Raw genomic sequence first — 23,149 nt, forward strand, 5'->3', positions numbered from 1 at the left:
TTCTCCGAGTTAACTAGCATGTTACCTAATTAACCTTTTGTCACCAATTATTGTTAACAGGTGAGGGTCCATGATTACTATAACTATAGGTAGCATAGGCACAAGTTTGTCATTCCTGAATGTAAGGGAGCAGAAAATGGCAAAATACGCTCAGTTAAGCAAATAAAAAAGACTGTAATTAGAAAAGTCTGTAATTACTTTAAGAAATGAAGGTCAATCTTTAAGACAAATCGCAAGAACTTTGCAAGTGTCTGTTACTGCTGTGGCCAAGACCATCAAACGATTTGAAGAAACTGGCACTCATGAGGACCGAACAAGGTCAGGCAGGCCAAGGGTGACCTCAGAATCAGAGAACAAGTTCATTCGAGTCACAAGTCTGCGAAACCGGCGATTTAACTGCCCCTGAAATACAAGCTCAGCTAAATGCTACTAGAAGTACAGATGTTTCAACATCAACTGTTCAGAGGAGATTGCGTGAAGCTGGCCTAACTGGAAGAACTGCTGCAAAGAAACCATTGTTAAGAGTGCAGAATAAGAGGAAGAGACTTGCCTGGGCCAAAAAACACAGAAACTGGACATTTGAGGAGTGGAAATCGGTCTTATGGACCGATGAGTCAAAATTTGAAGCATCTGGGACCAACCGCCGAGTATTTGTAAGACGCAGAGAGGGTGAGCGCATGAGTTCTGCATGTGTGGTTCCCACTGTCAAGCATAGAGGAGGCAGTGTCGTGGTCTGGGGTTGCTTTGCTGTTGACAGAGTTGGTGATCTTTACCAAGTCCATGGCAAGCTCAACCAGCATGGCTATCATAGCATACTTCAGAGGCATGCCATTCCATCAGGATTATGACTAGTTGGGCAGTCCTTCATTCTTCAGCAAGATAATGACCCGAAACACACCTCAAAGTTGTGCAAGAACTATCTGGCGAAGAAGGAAAGTGAAGGACAACTCAATCTAATGACCTGGCCTGCCCAGTCTCCAGACCTCAATCCCATAGAACTTGTATGGGACAAACTGGACAGAAGAGTCAAAGCAAAGCTACCCACAAGTGGCCTACATCTCTGGGAATTGCTGCAGAAGAGCTGTGAAGACATGTCGGGTGATTTCCTACTAAAACTTGTTAACAGAATGCCTTGTGTTTGTGAGGCTGTTATTAAGGCAAAGGGTGGCTATTTTGAGGAATCCAAGATTTAGAGACAATTTTCAATTTTCTTGAACATTGCTTTGATACTCTTTATGTTTTGTTTTGTATATTGTAACATGTGTTTTCATTTTCAAGTATTTACAGAAACGTATACGACGTAAAATTATGTAAAAAATTTCAATTATGAAAAAAAAATAGTTTCCAGCAAGTGTACTCAAACTTTTGACTGGTACTGTATATCTTAAAACTTGATATTCCCTAGTGGGTTTCAGATTGACATGTTTAAGACATTGCATTAAAGCACTTTTAACTAAAAGGAACACTTTTTGTCAGACTGTTTCCACTGCTGCAATGTGTGCACAGATTAGTACAGATTAACAGATGAATCTGAAAAATAGCGCCTCCCCTCCAAATGGACTACCTCAATTGAAAAATAGGAAGGTAATTTGGAGAGGCAGAAATGACAAATGGGCTAACATGTTTTAAATCAAACGTACAGGTTTTAACCCACTAAAGCCCGGGTAGCTCATCTGGAAAGGCAGAAATTACCTGTGCTTACTAAGTGTCTTGACTTTATATTATATTATTATACGACAGGTAAAACCAAATATACATAATTAAAATGGATAACTTAATGAAACAGGTTTATTTCATGATGAATACAAACAATTGTACATAAATTATAGCTCGATAGTGGCTATTTCATTAATCCTCATGGAGATCAAAAAGGGTAATGTGGACCGTAAATACTATCCCTTCTTCTTGGTACTCTCCCTCTTTTCCTGGGTTGTTCAGGAAGGTTAGGAGCCTGCACTCTCTCCAAAATACTTTATAACTGCTGCCATAATGCTCTTTCCTATCAGCTGCTTTCTGACTTTTTCTTTGCGCCCAAATAAGACCAATTTGAAATCGGTCTTATTTGTGGACCCTTTTAGGGCTGGCACAGCTGTTCTGCCGTTTCATAAATCTCATTTTAATATCACAGACTTCATTTACAACTGACCCCCACCTGCAGTTTGACCATGCATATAAATAAGGCTGTCATGATACATAAGGGGCAATTTTAATGCTGACGTAAACTCGGCGCTATGGCTTTAATGCCGTCGCAAATGTTCGATAAATGTTCCACTAAGAGTATGATTATGTCCAGCAAGAATTAGCAATACAATTATCTATAAGAAATAAATAAAGACACTTACAGAACTGGCAAACTGTGTAGGCAGTCTCCGGCCAGGCATCTTCGGTCGGTTTGTGGTAGGGTGATAGAGTTTCTCTGAGGTAGATGCAATGTCATTGAAACTCATGAGATCTGAAAAGGTATAAAGGCACAAGTTTATATGCAAATGTGACAGCATTTGTGGTGACATCAGACCCGGAAGAGAATGGATCTCCTAATAAATAATAAAGGACAAACCTCAAACAAGTATTGTGCTGAACTGTTCCAGCACGGGTAGCAATTGTTATTTATTCTTTCTCCTTGTCTCTCTCTCCTGTTCTCCACTGCGAACACACCAGCCCCGATTGAGTGATTCATGCCTCTATATATACAGCTGTGCTGGGGCTCAATTGCTAATTAATCATCCACTTGAATCCCGGCACGTGAACCAATTTGTATAATCCCTGTGCCTACATACAAATATACACTTTACTCGGCATGTGAAGTGATTATGCTATCCCTGTGCCTAAATACAAACATACACTTTAAATCACCCGTGCTACATATCCCAATTTATACCGTATGTACCAATACATACACAACATAAAACATAAAACACAAAATGCGCCCAGGGCTTGGGCATCCTGCCACAGAAATGAAAAGAAAAAAAAGAAAAATGAAAAATCCAGTAGTTTAGTTTTGTTTTTTTGTTGTTGTAGCCTTAGTAGACTTACAAATCTGTATGATTAGTATGAAAACAATTATTATTATTATTATTTGTTTGTTTATTTATTTGACAGATACCTTTATCCAAAGCGACTTACAGGTGTTGCAGGGCAATTCAAGGTTACAGAGCAAAAACAATATTTCAATACAGTAAGTGCAAATACTGCTAAGAATACAATATGTGATAATAAGTAACAAGTTAGCATTAAAACAATTTGTATCTACAATGACATAATAGTAGTGCAATAGTACAAGGATAGTGCATCAGCCAACATGGTACTTAGGTCAGGCGATTAAAAGTGACACCTCATCCTGCAGAGCCAACTGACTTCTCACCTCCCATTACTCATTTCACTTGATGAAATCATTAACTTGACTTTTTTTAAAAAAGAAATACTTAACTAATTACATTTCTTTCAGTCAAGACACATCTAGAAATAAATAAATAAGTAAGTAAATGTAAGCATCAAATCTAGGCACAACCTACAATTCAACCACTGCCTTCAAATGATATTCCATGTCATAAAGGGGGATTATGTCATATAGCCTTGTCACAAAAACTGTATTGCATACTATTAACAAAAAAAAAAAAAGCAGAATTACATAATATGCAACTGTTGAACTGTAACTGTTCTATAGAGGACAATAAAAGTCTTGTACAGGGTGTCATACATTTCTCCCCAGGTAGTTATACAATTATACAATTGTAGTTATTCAATATGGTCTGGACCTATACAGAATTCATGTTTTGGCAAAGTATGAGATCCAAATACTAAGTCTAAATACATATTAGAAAACGATTCAGTACCATCAGCTTCCAGCTTGATTTGAAGTTTTACTGGCAACCGAATGGCATACATTTTTCAGTAAAGGTAAGTAACAAAAATCCACATTAGGTTAAATGATACGAAAAATGCCAACTACTATGAATTAAATTAAACTATTATACATCTTGAATGTGTGTTGGTGCTTCAAGTCATTAAAAAATATTTTCCAAAATACCCAGGGATAAAATGAACACACAATATGTATTTATAAGAATCTAAAGGGTTAAACCTTTTTTGTTACTGGTGTTGTTCTAGAATCTCCTTGCATGTGTGGGGTTGAGGAAGTACACTACCCTTTTAGATTTGGACGATCAGACAGTACTTTGACACTAAACACATTTCTTCACAGTACAGCATATTTCCATTTTCACCTACTACATGCATTCTTTGACCTCGATGCACAATAGATAAGACCAATTTCACACTACTGTATCTCAGAGGGCCTATCCAATAAAACAAAAACACACTTTTGAGCAAAGTACATTTTAAAAATTAATTCAGTCAAGCATAACTTGCTTCTTATTTTTTTCAATGGTGCATGAGGTCAACAAATTTGTCCAGAAGAGTTAGAATCAACAGCCATTAAAGCTTCTTGTGTTCTTTAATCTAATTTGTGACAGTTAAATGATTTCACTACAGTATTCTGCAGCTATGTATGATATAATACATTTTTCACTAAAAATACTTGGAATAAAACATAAAAGTCATTCATCGAACTTACTGGGACTGTGAAATTAGCATTCATGGCTGTTATGGCTGAACTGGTGTGCCATCACCAGGTCTGAGAGACCATTCTGCTGTGTTCAGCTCTACTCTGCATGTACTAAACTTAGTTTTGTTTGTCCGATTACTTTGTTGCTGCATTTTATTGTCATATTGATTAGATTCAAGTGCAAGGGCCTAATTCATAGCGTCATATGTATTATATAATTAGGGGTAGGCAACAATATGACAATTGTATATCGATATCGTGCATGCATTTTGATATCAATAATCTCAAAGTCTTGCAAAACACAGAAAAATATAATAACACAATTGCAATATCAAACATACACATGCAGACGTTAACAAATATCTATATATGAAAAGCAATAACTTGCTTTAACTTGGTGGTGCTTTGCTTCACAATATCCATGGAGAAAAACAAGGTCTTGTTATATTGTTTTACTATTCCATCATCAGCCACCTCAAACCCGAAAGATTAAATTATATATTTCACTGCGCACAGACTTGCTAGCAAACCCGGAAGTAATTTAATCTTGCTGCTCTGTGTATAAATGCTGACACTACACATCTAAATGTATTAAGTATGGTGTCATGCCGAATTTTCTATTATTTTGAGATGTGTTTTGTTTTTTTTAAAAGTACATCGTATTTATAATACAGAAAGTTCACATTTTAAAAATACATTAATAATAGCATTAGTAATCACACAGAGAAAATGCGATGAACCGTGGACGCATGCGCATATCTCAAAATAATGCCATAGTGCTTAATGCAGCATTCAAATAGCGTTTGGTACCTAAATGCCCATCAATGAAATAAAATGGTTAAATAATAATTGTGTGTGTGTCTGTGTGTTGTGTCTTAACCAGGGATCCTAGGAATCCGTTTGCTGCGGAATAGCACGATTTCTTTTTTAATTTTGCACTTGGGGCGAAGCAAAAAACATGCAATGCTTTTTTTGTTTGTTTGATAACTAAATCAATACACTTAACCTATACAAGCATCAACATTGGAAATTTTGCTTTAAATGTACACACTCAAGGTTGAATGAGGCACACCATCACATTCATGTTGAAACGTAGCTGCAGTTAATTTCAGTATCCAGTGCGTTACTACTGAACAAGCTGTTTAAAGATGCCGACAACGATAAACATCACCCCTAAAGATCGAGTTAATGAGTTTGGCAATAGCCATCCAGATGATAAAGACTAACTCGGAGATAAACTAATATGAATCCAATTTAGTTTTTTTTATTATAATTACACATATGTATTTGTAATGTTTAAAATAAAAAGGTAAGTTTGTTTGTTTATTGACTGATGGCACTGGTGAGCTTACTTCCTTAGAATTTGAAAGTGTACCAAAAAATGCTTCCTGTGTTAAATGTTATTACTCAATAGTACTGTTTATTTTTATCTGAGAATTTCATTTTCATTGCAGAAAACTAGGATCCCTGGTCTTAACCTTATACCTAAAAATGAGTATAGCACCATCTACTGGATATTTTACACATAGGAACGCGGGACTGCATCAGAGCAGAGGAGTTGGATAAAATGGCTGCCTTACAGTGAGCTTATACTACTTTGAGTTACTTGTTTTAATAAAGTGTTCGGTTCATCAAATTACTTGCTGCTGTCTTTTAACGGAATACACCACAGTGTGGCGTTTGCCTACGAGACTGACATAGGGTTTGTTGTATCTTAATATAAAATAAACTTGAAAAAACTGCGTTTGTTTGTTTATCAGTATTAGCAATATAAAGTATGTCTCTGGGAGCGCAGATTTTTTTTTTTTTTAATCCCACGATATCGCGATATGAAAATTATCATCAATATCATATCAAAATATCAATACTGGTGCCCACCCCCAATTTTATATATATATATATATATATATATATATATATATATATATATATATATATATATATATATATATATATATATATATATATAAAAAATAAAAGAACAAACTTACCAAAAAAAATAAAATTAAAAAAAAACTTACTTTACACAGCCCTGTGCATTTGTAGTCATCCTCTTAAACACAAATTAAACACATTCCCATTTGTTGTACATGTACAGTAATCCGTCGTGTATCCACCCTAACCGTTTATCCGTCATGATCAAGCTCTTCAGCAACGTCACCAACGTGTACAGCGCTAATGCAATATGGCTACAGGAAAGCGAAAGTGAGTTGTGCTTAAAATTTAAAGTTTTTTTTTTTTTTTTTTTTCTACTGTGTAAATTACCTGACACTAATGCAAGTGCATACAGCACTGTGGCAGGGCAGGAGCCCAGCGCATGAAGTGGGTTTTTCCAGGGGGTACAATAAATATGCACTATTGTGAATAGTGAGTATTTATTGTAATTAAGTACCTGACACTCTTGGGAGAGCCTGTCTGTTGTGTGTGATTACCAGGTGTGGAATCTAAATCAGCAGGTAGGTGTATTCCAGGGTTGGATACCGAAGAGTGAGTAAGCAAGTCGAACCCACCGACAGCCGGGTGAGTAACTGGAGTTAGTTTATTATTGAACAGAGTTCCGAGATTGTAGATCCCAACTGTGTTGTATGTACTCTGTGCGCTACCATTGCTGGTAGTGTCACATGAGCTGTTCAGTGTGTTGATATGTAAATAAATCCTGTTTGCTTGCGGGGCGTATCAACTTCAGCCTCAGTCTCGATCTCCTGCCTGTCACTCAGCAGCGAATGCACACAACCACACGGCAGACGACTACCCTGTCACAAGCATTAATAGCCTGTATCTTTCTAAACAAGGGATTAAGGGGAGCTCCCTAATAAGACAAATCTCAAAACAATAATTGTGTGAATATAGTAATTGTTACAGCTGTGTACATGGTATTTAAAACAGGATTCATTTAGCCAACTTTTTAGATATCCGCCCTTACTCTGGTCCCACCGCAGTCGGATACGCGTCAGTCTACTGTACTCTGCTTTTTTTAATTTTTTATCACATACCTATGTCACCATCTGTTGAATCCCCCCCAGGTGTAGACTTTGGTCTGATGGATGATTCTTTTGGTCGAATTATCGCTGGTTCGAATTCTGTCTTTGGTCGAATAGAAGGCACCTCTCCATTAGGTCTATAACGAAATGAAAATGGTTTAATACTAATTGACTAGTGACGTGGTACATGTTCTGTATGAAATACCACAGTTACCATATCTAATGTATTCTTCTTGTTGTTTAGAACACATTGGTATATCATTTTCTGTTTCATCTCTAAGTTACTGGATAAGCAAGACTTGAAAATGACTTTCATATTACTAATAGGTATATTACTGGTTCAGATGTAGGTACCAAGGTCCTGTGTAACTGTTTGGTATTTCCTATAGGTACATGATACATGCAATTTAAACAGATATAAGTTACTGCCTCTACCACAGTACAATATGTTAATAAAAGACTAACTTAGCTACAGGCAGTGGTAGGTGTGGTTTGTCTGGCCTTTTAGGAGCTGTGGATCCGATCCTGAGTAGGATGCTTCCCTTCCCCGGAGGAGGGATGGGCTTTTTGGGAGGAACCAAAGGGGCAGCAGGCTTAACAGGCTTCTGGTCAGGGATTGGCTTATCACCTGTAATAAAGAAGGGATTTAAATACATAATTCCAAAGACACGCTCCTGTGACTGCTTACAGTGAATTGTTAATTCATAAATGGGGGAAAAAAGAAGTAAGATGCATCTGTTACCTCAGAACAAATGCAAGCTGTGCAAGCAAAACTAAAATATACAAAAATTCTATGACGAGAATAACACTTTTAAAAGAGCAGGAAAATATAAATACAAGAATAAAAAAATTTAAAAAACATTTCCTGACAAAAACTTTTGCATTCAATGGGAGAAGCAAAGTATGGGGAATAATATCTGCCTCTTGTTGGTTTTGGACTGGTAATGCACGTGGGACCTGCCTAAAAGTAACTTGAGATATATATTATTGAGTGATAATACCTCCCTATCCTATAGAAACCTATCTATCTTCCCATATATTATTCTATTTATGTACACATACATAACTGAATATCAAAAGTATGTGATAAACAGATAACTCACTATTTTAATAATTAGCTAAAAAGTTTCGGCTTTGGCCTTCTTCAGATTGCATGGACTAAACAAAGTAGGCAAAAGGCGAAAAGTTGTAGCTAATCTTTCAAATAGTGATTTATCGTCAAAAAGTATTTCTAGTGACTGATAAATATCCTGTTGGATCAAGATTCTGTTAGCTGTTTATGAATTCTGAGTACACACACACACACATATATAGATAGATAGATAGATAGATAGATAGATAGATATAGAGAGAGAGACAGATAGATAGAGAGAGAGACAGAGAGAGAGACAGAGAGAGAGACAGAGCGAGAGAGAGACAGACAGAGAGAGACAGACAGAGAGAGAGAGAGACAGACAGAGAGAGAGAGAGGTGCTTCAGTGAGTTACAGGAAAATAATTTCTTCCAGGGTTTCTGTGATGTCATAAATTACATGGCCGAAGGTAGAGTAATTTATGAACTGTCACAGAAAGCTGGGATGTAATGTTTTCCTGTAACTCACTGAAGAGGCCCATCTGTTATTTTTTTATAATACATGGATACCCTTGTGATGCTACTATTACAGAAGACGAGGTTCAGCAGTAAAGTTTTTTTTTCTTTTAAATAGTGTTTTTCAGTGCTGTACAGACGTTCTATGTCGTTATCCATTTTTTTCTCTGAGATACGAATGTACCAGCTTTACATTTATTTTATTTTTTTTAACATATTCTCATTTTGTTCACTGCTGTGCTTCAGAGACGGCATAAAATATGTTGGCTCTGTGACGGTATAGGCAATTCACACAGACCAAAATGCTGCATCAGTGCCGGTTCTGAGCCGTCAAAACTCATCTGTGTGAAAGGGGTATGAGTCTGTTAAGCTTGCCGAAAATGTTACTGTCTTCTGTACAGCAGAAATGTAAGAAGTCACATGACCTCATTATAGCAGTTGATAGGTCAGAGGTTAATGGCTGCTGAGATATGAGGCTATAGTGGCAGTTTTATTATTTTTTTTCTTGAGGAACAAGTCACAAAAAGGGTTAATTTTACTTGCATGATACCCATGTTCGAACCTGACCAAGAGAAGCACAGAAAACAGCTGAGTATGAAGCCAGTATCTCAAAGTGTTCACAAGTCTTTATCCTCGAGAAAGCAATGTGACAACCCCAATACAGCAGCCATCTTCACGGGTCACAGATAAAAGTTCCATAACCCTGAAGATATGAAGTTGCAAGCCAAAATGGTTTATGATATTATGAAATGGTTTATGGCGTTTTATGAAAAGCTACTATATAAGTGCAGCTAAACACTGCATAATTTTACTAAAATGACGATCTGCTGACATTTTTATGTTATAAATTAATGTTTGCATACATGTATCTTGATCACATAAAGTGGTTGATTCAAGAAGGTAGATTTTGTATTGCGTGAATACCATAGGCTTCCCTGAAAAAAAGGCTTGAAAGAAAACAGTATGCGGTTTATAAAAACAGACCACTGTTATGTTTCTCCAAGCCATGCCTAAAGCATTAATCATCTGGCCTTCATGGAACTGTTACACTGCCACATAAGCAACAGAACACTATTGTGACCTGGCACTAGTCTAAACTGTACAGTGCAGTGGTACACATTCTTATACAACCGAAGTCTAGCAATGGCTTTTCATCAGTACATGTTACACATTGTTCAATTTCACCCAGGAAATGTCAGTAATCCTTTGGCATCCTCAGTTAACAATCTGTTTAACTGGTAACAGGTTATCAGTAGCGTGTAAACAGGTGAACCTTGTACTGTATATATAATTTCATCGTTGCACTTCTCAGACAATAGGCTTGAATTATATCTTAAATATTTTACAATGTACAGATGTATAGTACTACATTATGAGTTTAAACTGTTAATGAAACACTGAATTTATGGTTTATATTATGAAATATCACAGTTTTATATTAAAATGCTACTAAATTAATTACATGATGAAGCCGAAAATGATTACGAAAGTGCAGGCAAGCAAACTTTTAAGGTACATACTTTGTGATTGTGCTGGTCCTATGTAACATGGATTGCGAGTGCCAAAACTACTGAACGCACACACTTAATTGTTTACCATAGGGAGAACTAAAGCAATGTAACAGTAAATCATGCTGATTTTGACAGACGTTTCTTTAGAAATAATTTGAAAAAAAGTATTTAAAACTGACAAATCATCAGAAGATTTTTTTCTTCTGTATGACAACTGTGCAAGTGGTGGCCAGATTGCCGGGGATTTTCAAATAACTCATACTGTGTATACACCGTCATATGCAGTTTGATATATTTTTTTTTAAAAGACCAGTACATGCCATGCTGATGTGGTTTGATATTGAAATAGGCCTTAAAATGGTAATAAATAAATAAATAAATAAATAAATAAATAAATAATATTCAATCACTAGCAATATGTCAAAATGTAAGAAACCAACCTACGGGCTGTAGGATTTTACCATCGACAATATGCAACTGCATCCACGTTACAAACACAATAACTCCCCTGACCATAAAAGCGCAATCACTCTGTTCTAAATGTTCCTGTTCTAAGTGCCCTGCTGTTAGCTGTGTTAATCTTAATTTCAATTATGTATCTATTTTATTCTTCCATGACCTTTGATGACGTCAAAATATAAAAATAAAACAAGGACGGGGCCATACATTATTGTTCACATTAGGGTTAACAATGTACTGTATTTATGGTGTTGAAGAAATTAGTAAAAAAAGATTTAAAAAAAAAAAACACCATTCAGGTTGTTAGTTGGTGTTGCAGGTGTACATAGCTGCTTGCCTATGACGCCAACTGTTTGTTAGGCATCCAAGTGGTCAACGCATTATGGACAGGCAGAAAAAGACACACCATCTGTTTGCTTGAATTGTTGAAAAATGCTGGCTTCTTAAAGCAAAAGCAGGCCAGCCAGCAGTCGTGCAGGAAGCCTGCACTAAATACACTTGTAACCATTTCCTCAGCAAGAAAAATCACATCAACACTTACATACATCCTGCATCAAAAAGGCTAACCACAAAGCAGTGTTGCTCCTTGTGTTTCATTAATTTTAGTAGTTGTTGCATATACAAAAGTAAAATTAGAAAAACAGGCTAAAATTAGCTAATATATTTTTTCTGCTGTTACCAACACCACCAATACCAACTACAGTGTGAAGAATATGCGCATATTTATCGAGCCTTGAAGACATCTGCTATTTGCATTTGTTGTTGTATTTGACTTGGGGGCTATGACTGCTATATTGTACTGTTCATGGTGGGATTACTTTCTTGGGGTATATTGTTTCTTTGTTTAGACAGCTAGTGGGGGTGATGGATGCCTGGACCCATCTGGCTATGTCTGGCAGGGAACAGCCAATGGCTTAACAAAAGAGGTGAAGGCTGGTCAAAAACAAACAAACAAAATATATATATATATATATATATATATATATATATATATATATGTGTGTATTTTATATATACATATATCCCTTTGTTCCAATTTGCCTGTAAATGTGTTTATTCATATTTCATGCAAATCTCCCTTGCTGTTAGGACAGCCCCACGTGCTTTAACATTCTGTTAAGGGTACTGTACAGGTTGGAAACTACTGTGTAATTAAATGTGATTAACATTACATTACTTTAATAATGAGACCTGTATATGTTGTATAATATAATTAAAATCTCTGTATGTAACGTATTCACGTTCTAGTCATTTCAGAATTTAAGTACAGGCTGTAAAAATGGCTCGTCAAGCCTGACTATCATCCTCCATCTTGTTTCTCAAATGTCCAATAAATATAAAAATAATGTATTTATTTATTTATTTATTTATCTATCTAAGTAAAATCCAGTATGTAGAGCTTAATATAACAATAACATAATCAGACTTTCACAAACCCTGCAGTGATGATATGCTTATTCACAGACCAATAATAATAATAATAATAATAATAATAATAATAATAATAATAATAATAATAATAATAATAATAATAATAATAATAATAATTTTTTGGTATCACACATTTTATTAATCACGGCTTACCTTTTTCCTCAGGCTTGGCTGGAGGAGGTTTCCTGTCAGCACTGGGAACTTCAGGCTTTGGAGCTGAAAGATTAAACATTCCTTTTGTAAATGCAGTTTTCACCTTTAAAAAGGTTCTTTTGACTGGTGCAACATGCAGCAATCAAGCCTTCAATAATTAACGTCTATCTGAGAATCTCAAGTGCGGTAAGTGTTCTTTGTAGACAGGAAGTAAGCAAGAGAGTAACAGGAGGTATGTATACAGATTTGTACACAGTGTCACTTGCCAACAAGTACATTTACAGTATTTCATATTCTACATGATGTAAAATCATTTTCTTTGTTTGTTTTTCAAGTAAACATACTAAAATTAATACAATGGTTTAAATAAACACAAAAGGCTAAGCATTCAACAAGCATAAGAAGCACATACTTCAGCATACCACAAATTGTTGAAGTACAGAACCTTTGAGTCTTAAACTATTATCGATGCTTAGTAACTGCACTTTAATATTTCATTAAAAAAAAAAAAATCCATTAAAAACTACCAGCTCTCGAGTTCCATATCTGCCAGATACATGGTTTTAAAATCAACTCTGTTCATGTTTTTTTTTAAAAACGGAACACAATTAGAACAAAGTCAAATCAATGGGAAATTTTCAGGGAAGTACAGTCCCCAGAAAGAATGATGTTGTACAACTGTCACAGCTGCTGCTAGGGGGCACCCCAAAAATTTCTGATCTTAAAAAATAACCACCTAAATTCAAACTGGAGAATCGGTTTCTTTAGCTTGCAATGCTGAACATGCAGCTATTTACATAAAGTAATGAAAGGGTGCTGTTCCAAGCTTAACTGACATATCGCATCCCTGTTTACCTGCACTACAGATTAAGAAGTGATCTTACCCAATACAAACGCTAACATATCCCCTTGTTTTAAAACATGACTGAATACAGACTGTAGGCAGACTTCAGATATCATTAAGTTATATTGCTACTGATGAGCTGTAAATGTAGTGAGTCAGGTTTCTTTCTCATGAAACTGCTGACCTTAAAAACTGTGACATTTATTCTTCTGTGGCTGTGACCTGCCAACCTAGGTTTAAACATTTCCTCACTACAAATTATAAAATGTCATTTTGTCATCCCCCCCCCTCCCCCCAAAGGGCCTGTAGAATAATAACTACAGGAACTCTTTCTTACAGTGACACGGCCATATTTGTTTGATTAAAAGTCAGTCTCAAACAGCATGAACTTCACAACTACAGCAGTACAAATTCAGCATTTGTGAAATGCAGTTTTTTTTTGTACCCTAATAACACACTACAGTAAAAACAGCTTTATATTTTATATGGCATACCTGGGGATTTTGCAGGCAGTGTTGGCTTTTTTGGTTTCTGTTAAAGAAAATAAAAAGTATTTATTTAATACAGTAATAAAATGTATGCATTTAGTACAGTATGTTGTTGTAGTAATAATAATAATAATAATAATAATAATTCGTAGTAGTAGTAGTAGTAGTCGTAGTAGTAGTAGTAGTAGTAATATTTCACATAATTCATACACACTTATCAGAAGACATTTAAACAGGACAGACTATCCATGCTGTTTCTGGGATGTCCAGAAATTCCTACAATTGATTTGTTTACAGGCGATTGGGGAACCAGGGTCTTGGTTTAGTGTCTCATCTGAAGGACACCCTATCCATGGGCTCCAGCACTATTCTGGGGCTCAGACTATTCTGGGGCTCAGGGTAAAGAAACCCATCCAAGTACTAGGCCCAACCTTCCTTAGCATCTAAGATCCAACTACAGGTAGATGTCTACTTAATACCATGCAAGTCTAATACATCACTGCCACTGATCTACCACACCAGTGCCACTACCACACTTAATGTGCTATAGGACACTTCAACAATAAAACTTATTCAGCACTAGATACTAGATTAAAACCATTCTGAATTTCTTTACCAAAAAACATCATTTTAAAAAGGACATTAAAAGGAGCAAGTACCTTCAAATTACATTTTCAATTTTTTTTTTTTTTAACTGCCTCTTACCTTTTAATGTTTGTGCTTTCATTGTGCTCCTTATTGCAATTACTCTTTTTTTAAATAAAATGTTTCAGAATTAAACATTAATATTATGGAACCACATTTTCGTGTTTATTTTAAAATTACAACCCTTTCCTTCCCAGAACATAAATACACAAACATTTAGAGACAATGTGTGTTTTTTATTACTGAAAACTTCCAAGGATGTCTGATCAGTTCACTAAAATTCTCATACTTATTTTTCAAATACTTTCTTTGCAACAGGGTACCCGAGTACTTCCTCTACAATTTCTGTCTATCGCTGCCCTCTGCTGGACATTTTGAAGAGATTACATTTTTAGCTTCCAGAAATGTAAAGAAAGCAGAGAATATATATAGAAGGAAGAAAAGTAAATATAAACAGATAATTCAGTATTTTAAGTAGCTATCTTCAGATACCATGTTAGAAAAAATATTTTGAACATGCTTTAAACCCCATAGTTGAAATGGTATGTCTTCATAGAAACTAATTAGGAACTTATGTAAGAATCCACTCCTGCCCCATGTACAAGCTTTGTCATTTATTCTCATCAGAACAGAGAACAGTATGGAGGTATGTATGTATGCATGTATACTGTATCACATATATGTTCTATACATTGACCATAAGGTAGTGCTACTTAATCTAATATACCATTATGGTTTCAATTCAGCAGTTCCTATGTATTTCCTATGTATCTTTAGGATTTATTTATTTTTTACATGTGTTTATTAACGTAAAAAAAAGAAAATTGCCAACCAAGAGATGTTTGAGCAAATAGAAAAATCTCTGGAGCGTTGCTGATTGCTGTGCCACTTAAACAACTATTAACTACTGTAGGTTCATTCTCTGTGAACACCTGCAAACTACCCCCTCTTAATAATCATTTTTCAGTGTTGTCAACCTCCTCCTCAATATAAATTGCTATAAAAAAAAACCCACTTACATCGTCTATTTCTGATTTCGGAGGTGATCTAAAAGATGCTTTGGGTGCTGCAACCTGGAAGATAAACATTCAATTACAGTTTTCATTTTCAAGGAGTAATAGTGAAAAACAAACAATAAGAAATAAATACTGTTAAAACTACACTGACTGGCCAAATAATTCCCTAGTCTGCAATGGTGGCAAATGCCATTGCGATCATCTGGAACAATAAAAGCTCTGTGTGTGTGCAACTATTCAGCAACAGTCATGTGGAAGGAGAAGCATCTTAGCAGCCATGATAGTGGGCGACCGGCTTGTCCCTCAATTCAAGAGTCATACATGGTTCTTCAAACTATTAAAATACCCTTTCTGTCAATCTGTGTACGTCACAGTATCAGCAACACTATTTAATACAATATGCAAATTATCACTATACTAATACTACCATTTAAAATGTGCAGAACCTAATCAGGTTTACATTTTCTTAGAACAAAACAGTCCCAGGACAGGAGAAATAAACCTAATGTTATAAATTGAATCACAAAGGAACAAATGCAGTAATCTTACATCTTTTTCAGAGTCTAATACCACAGTCACAAAGTTGTCAGGAAAGACCCCTTCTCTGCCATTGACCTCTCCTCTCCACCAACCTGGTTCTCCTGTATCCTAAGAAATAAAGGAAGATGGATTTTTATGTTAAGGAAGATGGATTTTAAAGCTTTAGTTAACATCAATCAAATTTCATAGAAATGTAAGGCTGCAAGAACAATGATGATTCCATTTCCAGAACTTTACATAAAGTTCAAGTGCAGAATTTAAAGTTCTCAGCCTGACAAATGGGGAGAGAGTTACACTTACCTTGCTTAATATCTGTATGATTTCACCTTCTTTAAGACTCAGTTCATCCTCATTCGTTGCCTCATAAACAAACAGGGCTTTACAGTATTCATTTACTGTAGCAATAAAAAAAGAGAAGACAAAATATACATAAATACCCTACATACAGTACTTGGAACAGGCATGGGTTACAATCTTTGGCATATAATTTGGTAACCAAACAGTCTGTATTATTATTATCATCATCATCATCATCATCCACCTCAATTACTGGTAGATAATTGTATTTATTTGCTTCTCAAGTTATTAACTCTGTATCTAGTTTTCATTGTTCCAATTTTGGTTGTTACAGTAATGATAAAATGCCTCCATGAAAGGTGATGAAATATGATGAAACATATGTGAATGAGAATGCACGTGAAGGATACAGCTAGTTGCTTGAAAAAGATATACTGAGCAGTCTAATACATAATGGGGGAGGGAAACTATTTAATGACTTAACATAATACTTGGGGTTCTACCTAATGCAACTATTCTAAACACAAATATTAAGTGCAGCATGGTACATAGTGCTTCATTGCAGTAATATACTGTATGTTACTTTCCAAAACGCATATAGAAAATTAAAATGCACTTCATAACCATATCTATATGAACGTCTTCTGTCTTGTATCCATTAAATACAAAACAAACTGCAAAGTCCAAATAACCTCACAGAATGATGAACTGTTCTAGACCTAGAGCACAAAAGTGTGAAATATATATGCCAATTTTCTGCTCTAGATGCCTGCAGGTAATACACATGCTGTATATATTGGCAAGGTTTATCTGACCTTTTTCTGCTTGTTTTTATTATTCTTAAAAGTCACTCAGTATTATGAGATATGGCATTCTCGAAATGCATAACGTACGAGGTCCATGAAAACATTTACACACTTGAGTGCCACGTTTCAGAATTGGTCACGTTTCAGTTTTTCTTGGCAGCAAGTAGTAACAAGTTGAGCTATGACCAAGCTAATACTGTTAAATACTTTGATAAACTTTGTATGCAGAACTTGGCACTGTGTTTTCCTGCTGAAATCATTAGCCTGAGGAATTTATAACATTTACAACTTTCAAAAATGTGCCAGAAGAGATAAATGAAGTATTGGAATATTACTATTTTATTTACTTGAAGCTACTGTCCCTCAAAGTATGTCTCAAATGCAGTCTGACACCATATACAGTAATGATCTGTCAATATACCATTCAGCTCAAAGGAAATTACCTGGCATATTTGTATTTGTACAGCTTTCAGCTTACCTTTAGGTTTGCTTTCTCCTTCTAGCTTAATTAAGTCTGTCATATTCAACTGATTAGTCTTTGGAGCAGATGGCAATGAAGGCAGTGGCTAAAGAAAGCAAAAACAAATCACATATGAATTTACCAAAACAACAAATTCAAACAAGACATCCTTGTTTAAACTTGGTTTGGATTTCACCCAAATTTCCATGCATGAAATTGGACAAACATCCCCTGCCTTGGTAGGTTTACATATATAGCAACAATGAACATATATATGAATGGATGAAATACTCCATAAAAATGAAAAGCTAGCCAATGCTCTGTTACTGTAGTTCATTTTCATGTAAGTAATGCCGGATATAGTCAGGAATTAAAGTACTGTGAACCTGCTTACATGCTTAAATTGACTTAATGGGAGCAAGCATTTCTATAGTACTTCACCACAGCAGTACTCCAAATGCCACTTCCATAATCACTTAGAAATATACCAGTTGCCTGGGAAACACTTGCTATCATGTAGTTTTGATTTTCTTTAATTATAAGCAAGTTGTAATGTAAACCACAAAAATCATAGCTACCGTACCTTCCCATACTGTGCTTTGTTGTTCCCAGATTAAGGAAGCTCGGAATTATCACACAGACCACAACAGTGACAAGATACAAAAGTGACCTTGTTAACTAGTAAAAACAAACCATGTGCAAACTTGCCTCAACATACTCGACACGTTACTGTACATACAAAGTTATTGTACCTGAACTTGTTTTTAAAAGCACGGGTACTGTCAAAACAAAAACAATTAAGTTAGAAGGGGGCGGAATAGATTGCTTTAGAATACTTAAAAGCAATGCACTTAGGCTTACAGCAAATATACGAATGCACAATGCAACAGTAAGTTTTACATCAATATCTCATTGGGCACATACATAACGTTATTATATTATAGCAGATAGGTTTGTTGATTGTTTGAGTAGTATTGTTCCTTGGGATAACAAAATACTGAGCTCAAGTCATGTGATTTCATAAAAACGCCAGGTGTTCAGTGTTTGGTATTTGAGTCGAGTTAAAACTGCCAAAATGAGTTGATTTAAGAATCTGTATAAATAGCCATTCGAAAAGACTATGTCAATTAATGCAAGAACAGCGATACAACCATGCCCCGCTTGAGTAATGAAGATCGTCTGGTTGCTATCGGCATGATTGAAGGCGGCCTGTCTGTGAGAGGAGTTGCCCGGAGAACGAGATGTTCTGCTACAAAAATCAGCAGACTAATCCAGAGAAACCAGGAAACCGGCTCTGTGAGGGACAGGCCACGTCCTGCAAGGCACAGAGGGTCACCACACCGGCCCAGGACCATCACATCAGACTGATCCATCTGCTTAATCGTTTTCAGACTGCAGTGGCTACAGCATGAGAAATTCCAGTTTTTCCGTTCCTGTCGAGGTCTTGCTGTGGCCAGCTTTTTCTCCTGACCTGAGTCCAATAGAACATCTGTGGAATTAAATCGCACTGGCATCCACAGGATACAACCGCGATCAGCCAACCTTCACCAGGTGGCAGCAGCTGCACAGGATGTGTGGCGGAACATCCCACAGCAGTCTATCCAGAGGCTGATCAGGGCTATGCGTCAACGCTGCCAGGATTGTGTTTATACTCAGGGAGGTCATACCCAATACTAACTTTGTAATATTTTCATTTTGACAGTGAAAACTTATCATGATTCTTTCATCTGTATTTTTGTTTACATTTTTTACTCTATTTGATTAAATCCATTAGATCAGAGTGTGGCATTTCTTTTGTGCATCAGTATATATTGAAACAATATATGTTTTTTTTTTATTCTGTTAAATTAATGTAAATTTGAGCATGAATTCAGTTCTAGATTTCTGTAGCAGTGTTTTGTTTTTATTACTCATTTTGTGTCTCCATACAGTATTTGAAGAATACTGACACAACCATGTTAAAATTAAATATAAAGTAATTGTGGTATTGAGGTGGTCATTTTGGCACTTACTTCAGGTGTCAATAATAAGCTCTCTTTTGTTAAACTTAGTAGCGCAGTGTAAGGCAGCTGCAGGAAACTTTGTGGTTGCAACTGGCTAATTCACAGAGGAGCTGGTGCAGTGCATTGAATACATGCTGCTTGCAACGCTAGATAAATAAACAATGAGATGACATATTGTACTATATTAGATACCTCAGTCTGATGAGCATTTCCACAACTCAATAAATCCATTCTGACAAGACCAGGCACAAGTCCATACTTGTACTTGTATAAAGTCTCACATGAACACCTGTGATGACGTCACATGCATTTAACATTCAGTGTAATGGAAATCAGCTGATTGTAAGTGCAAAATAATTTGCACTACAGAAATATGCAGCATGTTCCAAAACAGAGACACAGCGAAAGCAGGAATTTCAGTTTGAGACAAAATACTGCAAAGTTCTGTTTAAAGGCCAGTCCTGTTGAACTTCCAGCAACAGAACATTTAAATAGATAATAATATCATCTTTATTTTGATATATTGCCTTTCATAGTGGACCACCATCACAAAGCGCTTTACAGAGCTGTAAATCATAGTTAAATCTTAATACTGTCTCCCCAAAACATATAACCATATTTTTAATGTATTTATATTGTATGTTGTAATATTAATATTAAAAACTCTGCAGGAAAACAGCAGTAGGAATAAATCAGGGATGTTATTACTACTGATTACAAAAAGTAATTTGTTATATAGTTCTGATTACTTATTACTTATAAGTTACTTTTGCCAATAATAATAACCACCAACTAGTATCTTATTTTTAATGCTAGTAAATGTAGAAAAATAGATCAGATATTTAAGGAAAGGTCATTTTTCACACAGGTGCCACTGTTTAGATCACTAAATTCAACTTCCTTTTGTCAAAACAAACCTTAAAAAAAAAAAAGGCTTGGTCTTAGTTTTGGGGTTATTTCACCAGCAGAAGACCACAACACTCTTGGTATAGAAGACCACAACACTCTTGCTATACAAATACCCAGACCCCCGTGTTTTTCACAAATACGAAATAACACGAAATGAAACTAAATGCAACATAAAATACGAAACGAAACGAAAAATAACTATAAAAAATACTTGCAATCGTAGTTGTCAAGGCTCAGCCGTTACCATAGACGCGGCCTGAAGGGAAACGGAAGCTCTGTCTGGCACTTGCGCACCACTTTTGGGAATTAAAATTGTGATGGAAGAGAAGAGATGTTTGTTTCTAAAATGCCTAAACCGTGCTTTACAATTAAACAATTCTGCAAAGAATTTGAGCATGAAGGGATGTGTGGAGCTGACGGTGACAAAAATATTAATGATGTGCAGATTTTCAGCTGGAATGGGAGTCGAAAGATACCATCGTAAAGCATCATTAGCTGTTTATTGCTTTTGGGGAAAATATGGCCGTTTGCTTATATTTTGTATTAGTATGCCAATTCTTTGTTTTATTTCAAGTGGTGCAAACTTTGCACTGGAGCAAATGCTGTTTTGGTTTTGAATGAATTAATTTGTTTTGCTTAAATACTAAGAAACTCCAAGCTTGCTTTGTATACTGGAGCCCTTCTTCACTGCAATGGGATCAAAAGCTAGGTCTGTTTAAAAAAGCAGATCATGTTTAATAATATAGTTAAAACACGATGTATACTTTGTTTTTATTTATATACATATATTTGAATTATTTTATTAATGTGTATCTGTAATAAAACAAAATAGAACAATGTTTTAGCAGATAAAACGATAAACTGAAATTTGTTATTATAATTATAAAAAATAAAACGAATTTCATGGGGCTCTACAAATACCTTACAGTGGATATACAGTAACCCTTTGTGGTCCTGTGTCAGACCTAGTCTGACATTGCAATTATTCCTATCCGGTCCAATGTCGGACCCTGTCCGACATCATCAAAAAAACTCAGAAAACAGGTTTCTAGTCGTTTTTTCTCTGGAAAAAGCCGAGAAAACTATTCAATGGCCGAGTGGGAGCGACAGGAGCCGAGACAAGCCGAAAAAAAAATAATAATGCGATATCTTGTAACAAATAATGCGATATCTTGTAACAAATAATGCGATATCTTGTAACAATTGTAAGTCTCCGTGGAGAAGGGCGTCTGCTAAGAAAAAAAAAAAAAAAAAATTCTTGAGGAGTTTGGTGATAAAACGAGTGATCAGGAGATGACTAATCGGTATGTACGACTATTATTATTATTATTATTATTATTATTATTATTATTATTATTATTATTATTTATTTCTTAGCATATGTGAAAGTGATAGCGAACGAAAGGGTGGGGAGGGGCTGGAGATGCCTAGTGAGTGCTTTGTTGATATAGTTATAAAATAATGACTTGGATCGCATTATTATGGTTAGGGCAGCAGTGTGGAGTAGTGGTTAGGGCTCTGGACTTGACCAGAAGGTCGTGGGTTCAATCCCTGGTAGGGGACACTGTTGCTGTACCCTTGAGCAAGGTACTTTACCTAGATTGCTCCAGTAAAAACCCAACTGTATAAATGGGTAATTGTATGTAAAAATAATGCGATATCTTGTAACAATTGTAAGTCTCCGTGGATAAGGGCGTCTGCTAAGAAAAAAAAAATAAAAATAAATTTTTTGTTTGGTGATAAAACGAGTGATCAGGAGATGACTGATCGGTATGTACGACTATTATTATTATTATTATTATTATTATTATTATTATTATTATTATTTATTTCTTAGCATATGTGAAAGTGATAGCGAACGAAAGGGTGGGGAGGGGCTGGAGATGCCTAGTGAGTGCTTTGTTGATATGCAGGGCCTTTTAAACCCGTTTGACTGTGGGAAAAAAATACTTTTAAACAGCGCGTGTGAAAATAAATTGGACCTGATGCGCCTGACACGCATTTAATAAATGGACTGCAAAGGGTTAAGCAATCTTTTACACAGATCTGCTAAAATATAGTTTTGTGTTGCTCATCATTATTCAGTACTTTGGTAAGATTCTGGGTCACATACCTTTTCCAGCTTCCTCTCCTCTGACTCACTACTAGACAATCTTGCTTTGAGCTTGACAGATCCCTCTTTAAATATGTCTCCAAACCCCACTCCTCGGACTTTCTTTGGCTGTGCTATGGCTCCATTTCCGACCCCAGGAGAGAGGAGCGGAGAGGTAGGAGTAGTAGGGCCTGCTCCAGGAAGCTCTTTACTGTTAGTCTCTGTAACAGAAAAAACTCAGTCAGACTTACACCAGTACAAACTAGGGACTCCAAATTGAATAGTGCTAACAGCTATTCAGAGGAAGTTATTCACACTTTTTTTCTGTTCCTCCTCTGGTTTACTGTTTTGTTCTAGGGCAGT

At 35.8% G+C, this 23,149-nt stretch overlaps 1 protein-coding gene across 2 annotated transcripts in view; it reads right to left on the reverse strand.

Moving 5' to 3' along the window:
* LOC117411583 (CD2-associated protein-like) overlaps nt 1-23,149 on the reverse strand; it is a 68,876-nt gene that overhangs the window by 7,914 nt on the left and 37,813 nt on the right. For both annotated transcript variants that reach the window (XM_059025780.1, XM_034019236.3), the window contains exons 6-15: nt 22,808-23,007; nt 17,801-17,888; nt 16,520-16,614; nt 16,229-16,327; nt 15,683-15,736; nt 14,025-14,061; nt 12,687-12,749; nt 8,011-8,173; nt 7,558-7,682; nt 2,343-2,452 (exon numbers count right to left, since the gene is read on the reverse strand). In XM_059025780.1, coding sequence (XP_058881763.1) covers nt 2,343-2,452; nt 7,558-7,682; nt 8,011-8,173; nt 12,687-12,749; nt 14,025-14,061; nt 15,683-15,736; nt 16,229-16,327; nt 16,520-16,614; nt 17,801-17,888; nt 22,808-23,007 — 1,034 coding nt within the window. The remainder of the gene's footprint in view (nt 1-2,342; nt 2,453-7,557; nt 7,683-8,010; nt 8,174-12,686; nt 12,750-14,024; nt 14,062-15,682; nt 15,737-16,228; nt 16,328-16,519; nt 16,615-17,800; nt 17,889-22,807; nt 23,008-23,149) is intronic.

This window comes from Acipenser ruthenus, chromosome 6, assembly GCF_902713425.1.
Source record: "Acipenser ruthenus chromosome 6, fAciRut3.2 maternal haplotype, whole genome shotgun sequence".
Taxonomy (NCBI): domain Eukaryota; kingdom Metazoa; phylum Chordata; class Actinopteri; order Acipenseriformes; family Acipenseridae; genus Acipenser; species Acipenser ruthenus.